Genomic DNA, 19,668 nt, shown 5'->3' with positions numbered 1-19,668 from the left:
TGTACCAGTCATTTAGAACTGAAGAAGCTTCTTGGATGAGAGGCAAAACGTATTCAAGAAACGCAAGCAAGTCCAATTGCCTACGATATTAGCACTTAGATTGACTTACTGTTCTTTGTCAAACAAAGCTGAAAGTTGTTGACACTCGTCCGTATGTCTATAATTTTCGAAGTGTGCCTTTTGTTTACTGTAATTTATTTTTTGTTGACCAATGTGTAGTTTTTGTCTGTGACCGCAATTATCTTTGGTATGATTTTTGTCCAGCTGGCGCTTTATAACTAAACCTGGGATCTTGGTTTAAAAAAGTGGATCTGGTGAAATAAGTGTTGACCTGCTGGACTGAATAGCATTAACATGAGTTGATCCAAGAAATTAATAGAAGTGAATTAAAATCTGAAACACTTTCGAGAAAACATACTTTTTAATCTTTGGACTTGGAGGAAGGTATCAAGTATTTTCAAGTCAAAAGGCTCAAGTCCAAATGAAGTCACAAGTCAAGTTTTTTTGTTTGTTTTGTTATTTTTTTTTGTTTTGTTAAGTCCTAAGTTATCAAATTTCTAACTCAAATCTGACTCCAGCCCAAGTCATGTGATTCAAGTCCAAGTAATGTGACTCAGGTCAACATCTCTGCTGCAAACAGTATGAAATTAGTAAGAATATTTTTCTTATAACGATATTGCAGGTTATCAAAATCAAAATGAAACTTAAAATAATGATAATAATAATCTCTATGATAATATTTGTTAAAAAATCTTTACATGCAAAAGACAGTAAACCCTCCACCTTTAAGATCAGAAAGAGGTAAACAATGTATGTATTTTTATGTGCATTGATAGTGTTTCTGAGGTCTGTACTTCTTTGTGTTTGTTCACCTGTGTACGTGCACATAGATAAGTCGGAGGATGATGTTGAAAGGGAGTCCCAGCTGCTGGAGTGTCGTCTGACGCTCACAGAAGAACGCAATGCTGTTCTGGTGCCGTCAGCTGGCAGTGGCATCCCTGGAGCACCAGTGGAAAGGTGTGTGTGGGTGAAGGGAAATTAATTGTAACAGAATTTTTTAATTAATTTTATATTATTTTCTAGGAGGTGTTGGCTTTAAAACACAATGCTTCCCATTCATCCCCTGAAACTATTTTGCAAATATCTGTGGTTTGAAATTCAGCAGTGGTGGGAATCAATCAACTTTTATTACAATTAACTACATTTTAACTGCAAAGATACTTGTACTTTATTTTATACTACTTTACTCTTGGACTTCCCCATTAAAGGGTTTTTTTGGGGAGTTTTTCCTTATCTGCTGTGAGGGTCCAAAGGACAGAGGGATGTTGTATGCTGTAAAGCCCTGTGAGGCAAATTGTGATTTGTGATATTGGGTTCTATAAATAAAATTGATTGATTGATTGGACACCTTTCTGAGGAGAATATTATAAATGCTGGGAGAGAGTTACTGCCTCAACTAAAGGAGTTCAAGTATCTTGGGGTATCTTGCTCACGAGTGAGGGTAAAATGGAGTGTGAGATCGATTTGCAGTTTGGTGCAGTGTCAGCAGTGATGCAGGTGCTGCCCTGGACTGTTGTGGTGAAGAGAGAGCTGAGCTGAAAGACAAAGGTTTCAATTTACTGGTCCATGTACACCCCAACCTTCACCTATGTCATGAGCTTTGAATAGTGACCGAAAGAGTGAAATTGCAGATACAAACAGTCAAAATTATTAATTATCTCTGTAGGATGGCTGGGCTCAGCCTTACTCCACCTCGACCAGCTATACCATTCAAATGGAACCACACAGAGTATATTCAATAATATATGTGATATAACACTCTCAATCCACTCTGCGTAATCCGTAATTTTACCTTGAATTCTTGTTAAAGAGGCACTGTACACTTGTTTTTGAGCTGTAAACTAAAAGATGCGACTGTGATGAAACAAAGGTTTGCTCACTGTAGCTTCCTTAAATGCAAATTATTAGCACATTCACACGTGATGTTTCAAGCAAATGCTCTTCGTTCGTTTGTTCATTCATTCATTCATTCATTCATTCTCCAAAACCACTTATCCTATTCAAGGTCATGGAGGGCTGGAGCCTATCCCAGCTGACTTTGGGCGAGAGGCAGGGTACACCCTGGACAGGTTGCCAGACTGTAACAGGGCTGACGTATAGAGACAGAAAACCATTTACACTCACATTCACACTATGGGCATACCTATAGTCATCAATTAACTTAATCTGCATGTCTCTGGACTATGGGAGGAACGCAGAGAACCTGGGGAAAACCAACACTGACATGGGCAGAACCAGGAGTTTTTTGGATGTGCACTACTACTATGCTTTTTTGCACTTAGAGGAAACACATCAAAGCTGGGGTTAATATTGACATTTTTCACCAAGTTTTAAAAAAAAAATGGCATTCCACTGGTTAAAAAATGGTAAACACAACATTGTAAGCCACCCTTAACCTTGGGGGCCAATTCTGACAGAGTTAAGCGGTAGAGACTTTTCTTTGTTGTGGAATTTATGTTGCAAAAGAATGTTAACACTGTCTTATGAACTCCTTTCTCACAAATCCCCCTCCCTCCCCACTCTACCTCTCCTCTCAGCCCTCTGCCCACTTTTCATTTAGCATTTTTCAAAATGATGCAGTAGGTAGAGCTAGGCTCAAACCTCAGGGTGAAGTTATGCTTTGAGTACATAAAAGCACTAATGTATTCTTACTTCAGTAAAATTGAAAGCAAGCAAACTTCTCCTACTGAACGAAATCGTGTGAATACTACAAAAATTCATGTAGTTTTCCCATCACAACTGATCATGATCCAAACAAATGAACACCATCAATACCTCATTAATATCTACACTGAACTGTGCTTGACAGCTTTGTGAACACTGAATCTGTCATATAACTGCTCAAATGACTGCTTATGTTAAAAATGGTTGACAGCTAATTATTAGCAAATTCATGTAAAAGTGTAATGCTCTTATTTTGTTGAGCCCTGGTTAGAAATGTTTGGTGATTAAAGAGAGCTAGATTTTCTAATGTTTTGTCTTAAACTTCCACTTATCAGATCCACTTAGTTGAATGTTAAGTGCCTGGTGATGTTTGAGACAGCTATTTTGTAACTAAGGATTGAGATATCTGTCTGCCCGTCTGTATCATGGACTAGGTGTTTGGTGAGTATGCTGACGGTGCTGTTTCTCCACAGGGTTCCTGTCCCTGGAATGGAAACACACATTCCTGTCCTGTTCCTGGATCTCAGTGGTATGTTGTTCCTCGTCGTCTTTTTCTGTCTTTAATTAGGCAGAATCCTCTGCTGTCTTGATAACTGTTGAGTCTGCTGTCTTTCTGTCTTTCTCTTTATTCTGTCTCTTTTACCTGCAGCTGATGATTTCCAAGCCAGTCTCTCAGCCCCATTGGCCGGGGGGCTTGATGCACTGCTCAGTGGGGAGGAGGAGGACGACTTCTTTGACCTTCATATTGTTAAACACTACGATTCAGTGGTAAGGTGACCAACGATATTCTGACTGTGGATCTGTGAGTTTCCCTCTTACATCTTGTCTCTCTATTTTTTCTAGCAAATCCCAAATGTACCACCTAATAGCAGATGGCGGGAATCTTTTAGCCATTTGTTTCCATGTTTTTTAATGTGTTCCAGGTGAAGGTGGAGGCCTCTTGGGACTCTACAGTCCATGAGTGCCCCCAGCTGAGCTGTGTAACGTCAGCTGACCAGAGAGTCTACCTGACAGTCAGGGTAGTGGTTCAGCTGAGCCACCCCGCCCACATGCAGCTGGTACTCAGGAAACGCATCTGCGTGAACGTCACAGGGAGACAGGTGGGTGGCCCCAAGGCATGATGGTTGGAGCAAGCTGACATATTAGCGTGTTTGCTTTCACCCTGATATATTCACATCTGCTAATACAGAGATTTGTTGATTTTAGAAAATGTGGTTGTGTGTTTGTGTTGCAGGGTTTTGCTCAGAGCCTGCTGAAGAGAATGTCTCAGCGCAGCACCATCCCTGGCTGCGGAGTCACCTTTGAAATCGTTTCCAACATCCCAGGGGTAAGTACCAGAGCACAAAGTTAATTGTTTGAAAGAAAATAGAATAAAACAAAAGATGTGACTTGTGCATGCCACTGTCAGTTTACCCATAGTTATAAGTGAAGCATGGTTTTAAAAAAGTTTTTAATTGATAACCTAACCCCCTTTTAAGAACAGGGTGTGCTTATCTTGCAGCCATGGGTTTTTAAGCCTCTGTGTCAGTGATAGCTGTGGCTGGAGGCAATAGCTGTGTCTGAAATCATTGATTCATTCACTACTTCCTACTTTATTATATAGGGAGTTCTATGTAGAGCACTATATAGTGAGCTGATCTGCAACATTAAAAAACACTTTTGGACACTACTCAGGTCATTTCCTCAGCGCTGTTAACTGGGTGTGAATGCAAAAGCATTCACAACCATATGTTCTTCCGAATCTTTGTCATTGTCTTTATATTCCGCTGTGTTTTTTGCTGCCTCACTTCTTTCACAATTTTCAACATAGAAACTCCATTAAAACATCAAAATATTCTGCTAAATTAGGACATGTTTGCTTGTATTTTTCTTATTCATAACATTCATGCTTTCCAAAATATTCAGCGTTTTTTGGGAAATTTTCCCCATTCAAATGAATGTTAGGAATATTTAAACTTGACAAGTTCAAGTTTTTTAAAGCATTTTCAATTCCTATCTTCTCATTCATACATTCACATAGAAACTTCATTTTTTGTGCATTCCGGCATGTATTCAACTTTGAAATCTCCTTCAAACTTTGAAACATTCAGACTTGTTTGGAGCATGGTAAAAATGCCCTCTTCGGGATTTATAGTGGGTTTCTAAAGGGCAGAATGTTTTAGAGCTGGAGTGTGTGACATCACAGCTAGAGTGCAGAGGGGCTCTAAAATTTTCTTTCAAACTCCCTGTCCTGCCCACAGTTTTCATTCTACACACACAATGTATACATCAAAACAGAGGCAAATTTGTGCTGGTTGCAGAAATCTTACTAAGGAATCAAAGACACCACCAAGTGAAGGGAGAGTCAAATTTTCCCCTCATTTACTCCTATGTAAACTGAGAAGAGAAATTTCTGGAAAACAGCTTGTGGTACCACTTATCTAACCTGCAACCATTTTGACTCCACAAACTAATTAGATCCCTTTTAACTTTTACAACTATTCCTATCACTTAACCTTCTTCTTATACATTTAAAGCAACACTTACCTTTTTCCAGAAATTTTAGCTTTTCTTTGTTTAAGTTAAAATGCTATTAATAAGCTGATGGCACACTGAAATGTGAGTGAATTCCACCAGAGATAAAAACTCAATCATTGCATTCGGTCCGAATGCAATGATTGCTCAGAGTTAAAAGGGATCTAATTGGCCGAGCGTCCTGTTGTCTTCCCCACGTGGAGGCCTCCGACTGACGTAACCACTCGCGTAACCTCTGTACTATCTTCCTTGTTTGTTGGCAGTCACCAGTACTATCTAACGTAAGCGTTTATATTATATTATAAAACTCATCAGTCATCACGGACCCCAGATAAGTTTCAAAACTCCAGGGTTGCGTTTGACTGTGCAGGACAGGTAACGTTATGTTTAGTTTGCTTCTAATATAACATATAATGTTATATATGACAACACAGCATCCATTTACTAATGGCTAACATTAGCCTACTGTAGCGTAGCCTCTGAAACATGAACGTTATCTTCCTTATGTGTTTCCACTTACTAGTAATGTTAACGCTACTATCTAATGTTAGCACTGTAACCTTATTCTAAAACTCATCAGTCATCACTGACTCTGGTTGAGTTTTAAAACTCCGGGGTTGCATTTGACTGTCTTGGTTGTAACGTTACACCCGCTCTCCTCTTCCGTGTATCTAAGGTTGCCTTGCCAACGCCAACGTCTATCATAGACATAATGAGGACGTAATGGAGGAGGGGGGAGTAGGCCTTTGGAGGGAGGTGGAGTTGCAGGAGGAGGGGAATGGGACTTTGGATTGAGGCGGGAGTTGTGGATGTTCAAATTTTTTTAAGTGCTGTGTGAAATGGAAGAAAGGTAAGAGTAGCTTTAAGCCATCATTGCAGTGGAACATCAGCCTTTCAAAAACATTGAAATATTCCACAGTATTGGTGTCATTCAACTATTCAATGATATTCATACACATTTACCCAAGAATTGCAGTGTAGTGTCAGCTATTCAGCATGGAGCATTCGCACACCGCAATTGTCCGTCTTCAGACATTGCATTCCCTAGTTACATTATTGCTGTTGTACAGTTTAAGACATGCCATATCAACGTTGGCTGGTGAACCACCCAAAACAAATACTGTCATGCATATTAATGATAAATACATGAAATTATCTGAGCATATTTTCCCAAATTAATAAACAATATTACAAAGAACTACTTTGTGGCAGTTTGTGTTGTGATGCGCTGCTCTGCACACATTAAACATAGGCCTATTAATAACGTTACACTGGCAGACAGAGAAGAGGAGAGAGAGCAGTGCGATTGCAACCTGTCCTACTAATGTAAGTAATTTTCAGTTAAACCTTTGTTGATTTAAAGTTTGTTTTATCAGTCAGTCATGTAGTAACTTTAGTGAATTTAATGTATAATGTATGCATTACACCATTACAGCACAAATTAGAGTTAGTAGCGACCCAGCTTGCTATCATTAGCTAGCCCTATCAGCCCTATTCTGTACAGTAACTGTTAAGCACTAGAGAAGATAAGTTGCTGATTTGTTTTGATCTCTCTGAGGACTGACGGCTACACATTAAATTGACAGTTTATTACATGGCAGAGAAACTGGTAAAACAAACTTCAACATGTCTTTATAAGTTAAACATGTACAGCAGGTTGTAGTCCAGTTGCTCTCTCCCGTCGTCCGTCTTGGTGTCCGTCCCATATAGTCTGTCCATTCCTTTGGGGCAGTGCATGATGGGATATATTGCTTGGTGAGTGGCCATTAGTTGTACACTACTTGTTATGGTGCACTGTGGGATACTTTGAGTCCACTATAAAGAGTATGATAATTTCCACTATAAAACTATACAGCATTACAAAATGGCAAACTCATTATATAGTGGACTATGTGGTGAGTAGTGAGTGATATGTTTTCACGTTGTCCATCCCATTCTCGTGAAGGTGGTATCTCAAGAACACCTTAAAGAAATATCCTCAAATTTGGCACAAACGTCCACTTAGACTCAAGAATGCACTGATTAGAATTTAGTAGTCAAGGGTCAATGTCACTGTGACCTTGCATTCTTAGAAATGCCATATCACAAGAAGGCCTTGAGGGAATTTCCTCAAATTTGGCACAAACATCTACTTAGACCCAAGGATGACCTGATTGGAATTTGGTGGTAAGAGGTCGAAAGTATAGGTCACTGTGACCTCACAAAACATGTTATTGGCCATAACCCAAGAATTAATTTGCTAATTATGACAAAATTTCACACAAATATCTAATGGGATAAAAATGTTGAAATGATGATATTTTATATCCAAAAGCTCAAAGGTCAACTTCACTGTGACATCATAATGTTTGGCAAAAAACATTTTCTGGCTATTACTCAACACCTTAACGCAGGAACAGAGGGGAAATATTTGGTCAGATACTGAATTAGTGAAACTAATCTTTCGTTGTCCACCTTGAAACTGTGCTGATTGTGCTGTGTTGTCCAGGGGAAGATGTCTGTGAAGTTTTCATGTTTTCAAATATGTAGCTACTTTGCAGGCACATTTATATTTGAAGCATTGTCAGCTGTCAAGGCTACATACAGTATGAATCTGGACAGACATAGATGTTAACTGTAACTGCAACTGGACTGGTTCGCAGAGGCAGTAATTCTGGTTAAATTCATCTACAATAACATGTTTTATGCATGTAGGCCTTTACATTTTTTTTTACACAGCACTGTTGGATACTTAAAGCTAACTGGCTACCATCTGTGCTTTCTAAATAATGAACCAGAGAGGAATTCTGTGGCCTGTAATAAAACCTTTGAGCTGTACATTTACATTTTGTCAGGGATGCTAAATGTTATGCTGTGATAGGCAGGATAATGTAAATAACTGAACCCTGAGCAGGGTGAATAAGGAGCTGGCATTAAGTAATACACTGCCCCTCACACTGTCTCCCTGCTCCCACAGGACATCCATGGCCCAGAGGACAGGGAGATGTTGGCCAGGCTGGCTGCCAGCGCTGAGGATGACCAGTCAGCTGACAGTGAGGCAGCCATAGAGAAATACCTGCGCAGCGTCCTGGCTGTGGAGAACATCCTCACGCTGGACAGACTTCGACAGGTCAGGAAATATAGTTGATGAACACCTGAGATGAGAGTCTAATCTTTGTAGATTTTATATGGATCTCCAAACATCAAAACAACATTCAATCACACGGTATTCAGCATCATTTCCTTCACTCAGAATAGCTAAACATCTGACCAGTCTCTCATTTAACAGTGTTCCTCTGATTGATATTTCTCTGACGCATGAGCACATTAAATCCTCATTGTCTTTTTCGCTCTTTATGCAGTTTTGGAAAATGTCATCCAGAGCCAGAACTGGAACATTTTACCCTGCCAAAAACAGAAACAAATGCATCTAATTAATCCACAGAATACAAAGCATCTAAACAGAGGAACTGATTGATAGTATCTCCATAAATTACTCTATAATGCTTCAAAACACATTTGTGTATGTGTGTGTAGGAGGTGGCTGTGAGGGAACAGCTGGCAATCAGAGGGAAAGCTCCCAGACGCTGCCTGAGCTCTCCAAACATCAACCAGGTAAGAGAAGTTTCTTCAATGACCCAAACATTGAAGCAATAGTTCAGGCTCTTTTGACATAGGGTGTTTATGGCCTTATTGGATAGTAGCTCAAGATATGGAACCTGTCCAATAACCTCAAAGGCAATAACCTTGTTAGCTTGTGTTGTCATACTCTACTTCTTAGGTCACTGACATGAACTTAACTCAATATTTTCTAACCACACTGAACTTCACTGGTGTGTGTTCACAACTTTTCTTAATGCTAACCACAAGATAGAGTCAATTATTTTAGGCTTGTTTATATTCTGGGGTTCAGGTTTTGTTCCTTCATGTCTCCTGAGTGTTATCCTGTCTCACTGGTTTTAAAATGGTCTCTCTGGTTTCTACCTGTCTCACTACCACTGTGGCTCTAACCTTCTAACCCTCTAACCAGCTGTCAGCCAGCAGTCTGGATCTCTGCTCCTCCACTCATAGACTCAGTGACTTCAAGGTGAGATGCATAAACCCTGTCTACTAATCCTGTCATTTCTATATATATGTTCATCATGTCAGTTCTGTTTTTCATATGGATTTTGTGTTTTTGTTGTTTTCCTTATCTCAGAAGATTGTCTCCATAATATAAATGACAGATTTAACAGAGTGAAGTCAGCCCACATAAATGATGCATGACCATGTTCAGAATTTATATAGATTTTTATTTTTTATCTTTCTCTGATGCTCTATTTGATTTGTTCAGATAAATTCTTAGGCTTCAAAACCCAACCAAAATTAGCATCTCACCAAAGCCTAAATATTTGTTTTAATTGTGTCATGTCCTGTGGTTAACAACTATAGGACAAGACTCCTCAAGGAGCCAAAATATGAGCCTGAGGGGTTACATGATGATTTGATTTTGATTTGATTTTGTAAAAAGTAGTCATTGACTGACTGCAATTCCAGTTCAATGACTATGCGTAGCCCTTTACAGGCCTCGCTTTTGGTTTACCTTCTTGAGGCTCTGCCTTGGCACCTGGGAAAATTGATAAACTCACCACCCAATCTGGGGGTAGCTTATAGACACTTTTAGGACAGACATCACAATGACTTCATTTTATTAGCTGGAGGTAGGGCTGAGCGGTATATCGGTATGTTACAATATACCAATATATTTTCAAGCAAGATATAGATTTAGACAATACCGTTTATATTGATATAGGGTCAAGTTGCGCCACATAATGCACACCAGTGTGCACCTCTCCTCTCTCACACTCTCCACACAGCTCCGCCCCTCTCACTCACTTGCAGGTTCTCCATCAACACTCAGAGAAACACAGAGCTGCTCCTCTGTTTAATGTCTGTTCATTAGTCTACAGTGTGACATCAGTCTATATGTTGCACAAGCTATGCTAAATCAGTCTGTGAGATGGATGAAGTTACAGCAGTAGCACACATAATACTGTGGTCCTTTCCCTCCTGTTTGTGCATGTGTGTGTCTTTCAGACCTGTGTGTTAATGACAAAGGAGTGAAAAAATTGAATTTCCCCTCAGGGGGATTAATAAAAGTACATAAAATAAAATAACTTTTAGCTGTGTCCGGCCCAATGCAGATTTGTTGTGTTTTGTGTGTAATGTGCTTCCGTTATCAGTTTAGATGCCCAGCGCCATGCCGAGCTGAGCATCTACTCCTTCTGTGGAATAAATCCAAAAGCCGGGCCGCCCACCGTCAAGCGGGTAGCAGTGGCGTCTAGTTGACCGCAGCGAACCCCGCTTCTCCCCGCTTCTCCCCACTCTTCCCCCTCAAACAAGCCGTGTGTTGGGAGACTCTCCTCACCTCTGTCTACAGGAGCCCAGAGAGAAATGTTTTTAAAAGTCTCTCTGTGTTCAGCTCTCAGTACTTTTGTAGCTTCTAACTGAATCTCCGTATTAGAAGTTGTGTGAAGCTGCTGCTCGAAAAACTCCATATTTCCTTATTTTGCTAATTCACAATAAAAGCTTTTACATAACAAAATAACAGGGGACTTTCATTTTTAAGACCTTATAGGAATTAAAATATGTTTATTACAGAATTAGCTGAACTGTATTAGCGGCTTTTCTTCAATTAAGACAAGTCTAATAATACAGCAGGGAGGATGAATGAAAGCAGTAACAGTGAGATGTGTGATGAAGAGCTGCACACAACAGGCTCTTACTGCACCTCTGCAAACAGCTTACCTCCAACGGGTAAACTTCTTTTACCTGCCCTGCTGTGGAAAAAAACACATGCAGCAAAAATAACAGGGGACTTTAGTCGTGGATCAGCTTGCAACTGAACATGTAGCCCATTTTGTAGAAAATACCGGGATATATATCGTGTATCACCATTCAGCCTGAAAATACCGGGATATCAATTTTTGTCCATATCGCCCAGCCCTAGCTGGAGGCAAAACAGGACTGGCGACAATCATCAAAAATGCTCGCATGTGCAGCACACACTTCATATCAGGTTAGGGAAAAAGTATTTACTGTTGTGGGGATGAATAACATCATGTGCATGAAGTGTTATCATGTCCACCTAATCAGAAATTGGGGAGGTATTAAGAGGAATATTACGGAGATTTCTCCATAAAGCTAACCTCTTAGGGCACTAGCTAATGTTAGCTTCAATAGCAAAACAAACTGGAGGAAATCGTTTGATTGTTGTCCTCCTTTGTATGATTGTCATAGTAATCAACCACAAAGCCAGCCATCCCACCTTCAGCAATCCTGTCAAATCATCAATCCACTGAGTGAGAGCATACAGGCCAGCCAATCTGGTCCTGTTGGTCAGGGTTTACTTTTTCAAGTAACACTCGTGGTCCAGGAGAGTGAGTGACCTGAAATGGTGCATTCATAAATTCAGTGTGACGCTCTATACTAAATGAATCCCTATTGGTTGAAGAAATGGAGCGTTATATTTCTGTTTAAATTAATGAATGGTTAAGTTAATCACACATTCACTCCTTTCAGCGCTCTATTGCTCCGTCTCCTCAGACAGAGTGCTCAGAGTGCGCTCTGCCACTCTAAGTGTGTAGTGTGCTGAATAACCGAATGGTACATTCCAACAGGGCTCTGAAATTATGAACAGTCCAGTTTGTGCCAGACTGCACTCACATACAATGAGTATTTCAGAATGCACCACTTGCATCATCTTCCTCCATTGTTGAAAACAAGCTAACCTAACTTGCTAGCTAGTGCTAGCTAATGTCTGCGGAGAATTGTTTTGCCTCCAGCTAAGCTCCCCCCACCAAAAACCATCATACTGTTTACAAACAGTAAAAGGGTCTATACACAGCACCTGCCCCCCTATAAAGCCCCAGTGCATGCATTGTTCATCTTCCTTTGCGACTCAGCAACAACTGCTAGGACTAGCTGGGCTTGTGGCTAGAGGGCCATGCACTGTAGTTACATCCAAGTAACTACTATTTCTATTTATCATGTATTCCACCTTCTGGCTTTGCTATTGGTTAAAGCCTTGACAAAGGCTTTAGGGATGAGTTGACTCCCAGCTAGGCCCGAACCAGCACTAGTCTGAAACCCAAAGAAAGAACGAAAACAGTCCGGCGGCCGAGCATCACCTGCCTGTACCAGACTTCAACAGTGCAAGCAAAGCTAGTTGCTATCCAATGCCTAAGTCTGCTCTAGACAAAGAGGTGGGCAAACAGATGTCTTCCACTGAGACATTCCCAAAGAGCACAATGGAGGACGTGATGTCCCTAGTGAAATGTGACCTCAGGCTCCCTGGAAGAGTGAGATCCACTACTTCATAACCCTTGTGGACTGTATTGCAAAACCAGCAAGCGAGTTGCTGCGCAGACAAGGGGGCTCCTTAAGCCCGACTGCTGTGGCTGACAAACAGCTGGTCAGACTGCCTGAAAGCCACCATGCACTCCACATAACAACAAAATGCATGCACAGAGGACAAAGTGTGAAGGCGCTCCTCCTCTATGTCTGCATAAGGAGAGGGGCAGAAAGCCGTTCAGCAGATACCCTCAACCTAAATGAGGAGGTAATGACCTTAACCTGGAATGATGGATTCTGACACAGTTCCACTGACCCTCTGTCGACGCTAGTTGGGTTCCCATCCAAATGTGGCGCAAATTTAAACCAACACACTGCCACCTTGGCCATGTTCATAGGGACAGGGGATGCAGTAGTGGCTGAGCAGGGCTAGTTCTTGTGGAAGCTTCTTGATAGTCTCTAACCTAGCTAACATATCCTGTATGTTGGGGCAGAAGAGCGACTTAGTGGAGATGGGAGCATTCAAGAAAGAGTGCTACTCCTTGTGCTTCAGGGAGGACAGGCCCAGCCAAAGATGTCTGTGTCCCATCTGAGCAGCAAAAATAGTGAAATTTCCTGGGAAATCCAAAGTAGAGTGTCTGCTGTAGTCTGGGTCTCTGTGATTCCTGCCATGTTAAGCTTGGTCCTTGGTGGGTCAACCGGTCCAGGAATCCTGCCAGGAAGACCATACTGATTGAGACATGGTCTGGCTTCTGCAACTGTTGTTATTTCAGTAACAACCTAGTGATTGCCACTGGCGTAACAGCAGTTGAAGAATCCAGACCCTGTCTTTCTCAGATGAAAGCAACAGTCGACCTTGGCCGGGCCAGAGGGAGGTGGAGCAGATGAGGCAAACCCTGATCTCATCCTCAATGGGGGAGCACTCTGTTGTCTCACTTTCAGCCCTCGACAGTGAATTAAGGGCTGTACACCAGGGTTTGGCACTCAGTGGAGAGGTCCATTCATGCTACAAATAGTCAAAGATGGATCCAGTCCTAGGGAGGAGGACACATGGGCGAGGCCTACCACAGGGCTGGGCAAGGAGGCCCATGGTGAAATCTTGGTTGTCCAGTGGGTAGTGTTGGGCTGCTGGCACTTTGTTGTCTCAGGAGAAGAGAGCAGGGTCTTCTTCCTTACAGAAATGACGGTTAATGTGCTTGTTGTTGTCCACCTGCCGCTTGGGCTGAGCCACCGCAAACCTCTACCGCTGTCACTGGGCACTGGGCAGACTCAGCAGAGTGCAGCCGCTGCTTGGGTTTCTCTCAAGAGATTATGATACAGGTGGTGCTGAGGTCAGCCTAACCCTGATGCATCCCATCCCATGTCCAGGAAACAGGAGTCATAGAGTCTAACAGCAGTAAGAACATTGCAGGTTTAGCAAGATTTGTCGACAGAAATGGTAGAGTAGCTTCTTTGTCACTTTCTTTCTTTGTAACTGGGGCTTTACAGGGGAGTGGGAGCCCTGTTATATGATACCCCCAATTGGGCTGTGAGAACATGAATTTTTTTCTCTTTTTTTTTTTTATAACTTAAAGACAGAAATTACAACCAATAATATAGCATCATCTAAGTATAGTTAGTTAAAAGTAATGGATAAATGGTTGATTAGCTAAAAGTTATGTATAAAAGGTAGGGATAGTTAGCTGAAGGTAATGAATAGACCATTGAAATAGTTAGGAAAAGGTAATGAATAAAAGGCTGAAATAGTTAGCTTAAGGTTATGGATAAATGGTTGAAATATTTAGCTAAACGTAATAGATAAATGGTTGGAATAGTTAGGAAAAGGCAATCAATAAAAGGTTGAAATTGTTAGCTAAAGGTAATGGATAAAAGGTTGAAAGAGTTAGCAAAAAGTAATGGGTAGATGATTGAAATAGTTGGCTAAAGGTAATGGATAAAAGGTTGCAATAGTTAGGCTAAAGGTAATAGATAAATGGTTGAAATAGTTAGCTAAAGGCAGTGGATAAAAGGTTGAAATAGTTAGCTAAAGGCAATGGATAAAAGGTTGAAATAGTTAGCTAAAGCTAATAGATAAATGGTTGAAATAGTTAGCTAAAGGTAATGGATAAATGGTTGAAATATTTAGCTAAATGTAATAGATAAATGGTTAGAATAGTTAGGAAAAGGCAGTCAATAAAAGGTTGAAATTGTTAGTTAGAGGTAATGGATAAAAGGTTGAAATAGTTGACTAAAGGTAATGGATAAAAGGTTTAAAGAGTTAGCAAAAAGTAATGGGTAGATGATTGAAACAGTTGGCTAAAGGTAATGGATAAAAGGTTGCAATAGTTAGCTAAAGGTAATGGATAAATGGTTGAAATAGTTAGCTAAAGGCAGTGGATAAATGGTTGAAATAGTTAGCTAAAGGCAATGGATAAAAGGTTGAAATAGTTAGCTAAAGGCAATGGATAAAAGGTTGAAATAGTTAGCTAAAGGCAGTGGATAAATGGTTGAAATAGTTAGCTAAAGCTAATGGATAAATGGTTGAAATAGTTAGCTAAAGGTAATGGATAAATGGTTGAAATATTTAGCTAAATATAATAGATAAATGGTTGGAATAGTTAGGAAAAGGCAATCAATAAAAGGTTGAAATTGTTAGCTAGAGGGAATGGATAAAAGGTTGAAAGAGTTAGCAAAAAGTAATGGGTAGATGATTGAAATAGTTGACTAAAGGTAATGGATAAAAGGTTGCAATAGTTAGCTAAAGGTAATGGTTTTTCTGGTCCCCAACAGAGGCTGCTGAAGGTCAGAGTACTGAGATGCTCATTAAAGCCACATGTGTATGATCCTCTGGGTTTCTGCCTCTTGTGTGTGCAGGGCTGGGAGAGCCACCAGGACCTTTCTTTTGTGCCTTCTTCATCTAGACGCACACTGCCCAGCTCCATATCCCAGAACCTGAACCCAGAGACAGGTACAACGGATTAAAACTTTATCTTCTAATGGATTCTTTCTGTGGCTTTGAATTATCTTTCCCTTTCTGCTGCTTTTGATGTCATCAGCTCTGTTTTTGCTGTAGCCAGTGGAAAACTATATCTGTCCTTTTGCTATGAATCTTAATTTAGCACATTTTCTTCTTTGCCAACACATCTCTCAATTTCCCTCCTCCCTGCCTCAAAAACATAATCTTTTCCTTCCTTCCTTCCTTCCTTCTTCCTCCTGCCCTTGTTTTCTCCATCTCTGCTCTTGCAACCTGCTCTTCTTCTCTTCTTTTCTCTGTCCTCTCCATCAGTGCATTCAGGCTTTGCTGCGTCTTATCTCCCTCCAGTGAAGGCCATACCCAAGCTGCTGAAGTCACTGCTTCCTGGTGGGAAGGAAGATAGTAGAGACCAGACAGCTGTCCATCACCAGGTACACTCATTCAGTCAGCTCACAGTGTTGTGGATTTAAGCTTGTATTCTGCTTGCTGTCTTATCAGGGATTTAAAGTTTATATGCATCATTGCAGCCTGAATCTAAATATCCCCTCTACTCATAATCAGCTAGTCCTTTTTCTTCTGTTGCCATGGAAACAGAGCTTATGTAGATGGAAACACAAATAATAAACAGATAAAGTGTATAAATGCCTCAGTGCCTAAGATGAGTGGTTTTTAGAAGTTTGCAAAAATAGCTGATAAACTGCATCATAAACAAGGAACGACTAAGTGTGCTTTTGTGTAGACCTCATATCATGTTTTAAAAGTTTTGATGCAAAGCTCTTGTCAAGTATACCTTACTATATTTACCAAACCTTTTAACGAATACCAAACATCATTGTGTTTTGGCACTGTCTGGTTTTACAGAAAACACAGTTTAAATGTTCCAGTAAACTTTAAAATGAAGTTTTCTAGGCTCTGTGTTCAGAATTAACTGAGTCATGATATTATGTGTGTTGAATTAAAAGCAGGTTATTTGAGTACCTGGCTTAGGACAAAAACCATCAGCACATACAGTAAAAATGTAGTTGGTGTCTACCAAGTGATTGACGTGCTGTATAATGTTTGTGATCAGAGCAGAAGCTCCACAAACAGCTCCTACTGAGACAGAAGCACACTGTGTGTTGAGGAGGGTTAATTAGGAGCAGGTGAACCTTGTCGCCCCGACGCGTCGCCCCCGCTCCTTCGCCACCTCCGCATCCACTGATCTCCAATCATGTGCCATCGAGACCCAGGAGTCTACAGCTTTTCACTGCAGCCAGACACTACAGCATCTGATTCAACTGATTAGCACCTTACGCCGCAGAGGGAGGCTAATCAGGGAAATCACGTGCCCTGGTGTTTGGTTGGAATAAAAACCCGCCGGGCTTTGTTGGTGCGTTGTTTGAGGCCATCGCTCTAATTAGCGCTTCACTCCACCATGCCTGCCACAGATGTTTGAAAAAGGTCAACACAGAAACAAAAGCTTCGCGTTTTGCAAATAATAGCAGGGGGTGTTCATAAATTGGGTGAGTGGTTGATTGTGACCCTGATCTAAACACCTGGCTGAAAAACAGTCAGCACAGTGGATAGGTCCTCTATAATGACTTGTAATGTGAACATGAACTTGCTCTCAAGGTCTTAAGACCTGATTTGGTTACACCTCAAAAGACTTAAAACTAGGGTTGTAACGATATACCAGTTTCAAGGTATATCGTGATATTAAAATTGATGGTTATCGCACTATGTACATTTGCTTATCTATGATATCGGGGCAAAAAATGCATCTGGACAGAAAATGTCAACTTTGGTTTTACACATACTTTCATTAAAAAATGAAAAAAAAAATAACCGTTCTGTTTTGATTGCTTTAAGGGTAATTCTGACTGATTCTAATAATTATAATCCGGTGACACCATGGTACCGTAATGCCGTGAAACCGCGATATTTTCTGAGACACATATATATATATATATATATATATATATATATATATATATATATATAGACGTATATCATACCATCATACCATTCTGACTGACAGATAAACAGTGTTCTCATGTGCTGGCTACATTTCTTGATCCTTTTTTTTTTTTTTTTAAAATGCCTCCGAGCTGGCAATAGTCGTGGCCAGACACATTACGTTTTCTGGTTGTCCGTCCATCTGTCCGTATGTCCGCCTGTCTGTCCATCTGTCCATCAGTGTCAGTCTTGTGAATCCCATGGGTAAGTACTGGACAACAAAGTTATGTATTACAAAGAAACAAAAAGAAAACAAAAGTTTGGAGTTCTCTATGTTACTGTCATTGTCCAATTTGCCCAAATTAACAAGTGAAACCTGTTTTGTTGTTTAACTCATGAATGCAGTATGTCAAGAACGCCTTGAAGGAATTTCTTGATGAACTGATTACATTTGTTGGTCAAAGTTTAAGGTCACTTTGACCTTGGATCTTAGTTTTGTGAACGTGAGGGAATTTCTTCAAATTTGGCACAAACGTTCACTTCACTGTGTCACTGATTAGGATTTGGTGGTCAAAGGTCAAGGTTACTTTGACCTTACGTGTGTCTCAATCCTGTGAACACTATATCTTCAAAAGGCCTGGATAGAATTTCCTCTAATTTTGCACAAACGTCCACATGGACTCAAGAATAAATTGATCAGAATTTGGTGGTCAAATGTCAAGGTCACTGTGACCTCACAAAATATGTTTTTGGCCAGAACTCAAATAATTTTGACACAATTTCATGCAAATGTCTAATAGGATCAAATGATGAAGTGATGACATTTTATATCCAAAAGGTCACTGTGACATTATAATGTTCTACAAAAACACATTACTCAGTGTCCTATCTTAGGAACAGAAGGGGAGACATTTGGTCAGATGCTGAAGTGGTGACACTAATCATGAAACTGTGCTGATTGTATAGATCTTTTGTGCTGCTGGGGGTGAGATGTGTGTGGAGCATCCATGTTTTCACAGATATGATTGTAAACTGTAACTGCAATTTGACTGATTTGCAGGGGCATACAATGGCAAGGCAGTAACTCTGGTAATTTCTGTTCAATAAAAACGCAATGTGCATCTGTTACATTCTTGTGAACCTGATGTGTTGTGTTGATTTGCAGGTTTACTGTTGTGAGCCACAGAGGGATAGAATAGATGTGTTTGACCTGCTCTCTGATGATAGACATAGTGTCCACGTAGGTTGTCGTTCTGCTCAGAGCAAAAGCACAAAGAAACACGAATCAAACCGCCTAATCTTGATCATCAGAGTTTAAAGAATGAAGTGTTAATTCCCTCAGAGTGTGATGTCAGGGGTGCCAGAGAATCAAACAATCCTCCTGATTAATATCCTGTGACTGTGTCTGCCAAGCACAGTCAAACAATTGTCTTGATTTATTCAACATCTTAAAATATCTCAAGATATAAGACCCTCTTCAGAAACTAGAAAAAAATGTTGAGAAGCAAATCAGACACAATATTGAATCAGCTGAGGGATCATATCGAGTGTCAAAGAGGGAATTAGAATACTGAATAGGGATAAATGATTCTGGGTGCAATTATAATTATAGTGCAATTATCCTGATTGTTTTAGCAGTTTATCATGATTATCTGTCTGAGTGATCTGATGAACAAATATTTTTATTGCACTTTCTGCATTTCATATCAACATCTTGACTGTTGATCACAACAATAAATGAAATATTTTCTCCTTTCTAATATATTGATGTGCTAAACTGATTATACACAATAATAATGTGTCTGAGTCCTAATATATCATGACAGATGGCCAACTGGCCTAGTTTGTTATCCCAGTTTAGTATTCTGTGATGGTGCCAGAGAAAACAGTACAGCACGATGTTCAGCCTACAGTATCTGTCATCTTTCTACAATTGTAGATTAACTTTTTCCCCACAGGCTCCGTTTCTGTCTTGCCATCATGCTGAAGCCTGAGCTTTATAATTCCCTCACAGCAGCTAATCACCACTTCATGCACACTGTATAATGAACAGGTTTGGAAAACTACAGGCTTATATTAATATCTAATCTCCAGGTGGAACTGCACTGAAATGACACCAACTTGCTCGTGATTACATCTTGAAATCTGCTTGACAAGCCTTAAGCGCCCATTTACAGATTTAAGATTGTTTTGTTTAAATTGCCATTAACTGAACATCTTTTAAATTCTTT

The 19,668-nt window shown here is 40.3% G+C and overlaps 1 protein-coding gene across 5 annotated transcripts in view; it reads left to right on the top strand.

The window, feature by feature from the left end:
- Positions 1 to 19,668, top strand: part of LOC125897348 (kinesin-like protein KIF13B) — a 71,462-nt gene that overhangs the window by 46,280 nt on the left and 5,514 nt on the right. The window contains exons 30-40 of one of the 5 annotated variants that reach the window (XM_049590633.1): positions 891 to 1,017; positions 3,198 to 3,253; positions 3,374 to 3,492; positions 3,648 to 3,824; positions 3,959 to 4,051; positions 8,195 to 8,347; positions 8,755 to 8,832; positions 9,248 to 9,304; positions 15,403 to 15,496; positions 15,851 to 15,933; positions 18,603 to 19,667. In XM_049590633.1, coding sequence (XP_049446590.1) covers positions 891 to 1,017; positions 3,198 to 3,253; positions 3,374 to 3,492; positions 3,648 to 3,824; positions 3,959 to 4,051; positions 8,195 to 8,347; positions 8,755 to 8,832; positions 9,248 to 9,304; positions 15,403 to 15,496; positions 15,851 to 15,933; positions 18,603 to 18,755 — 1,190 coding nt within the window. In that variant the 3' untranslated portion in view covers positions 18,756 to 19,667. Of the gene's footprint in view, positions 1 to 890; positions 1,018 to 3,197; positions 3,254 to 3,373; positions 3,493 to 3,647; positions 3,825 to 3,958; positions 4,052 to 8,194; positions 8,348 to 8,754; positions 8,833 to 9,247; positions 9,305 to 15,402; positions 15,497 to 15,814; positions 15,934 to 18,602; position 19,668 lie in introns of those variants that run through there. The other 4 variants (XM_049590630.1, XM_049590629.1, XM_049590632.1 and 1 more) reach the window with 4 other exon arrangements.

Source organism: Epinephelus fuscoguttatus, linkage group LG11 (assembly GCF_011397635.1).
Source record: "Epinephelus fuscoguttatus linkage group LG11, E.fuscoguttatus.final_Chr_v1".
In the NCBI taxonomy this organism is placed as follows: domain Eukaryota; kingdom Metazoa; phylum Chordata; class Actinopteri; order Perciformes; family Serranidae; genus Epinephelus; species Epinephelus fuscoguttatus.
This window is presented reverse-complemented; position numbering and strand designations above follow the sequence as displayed.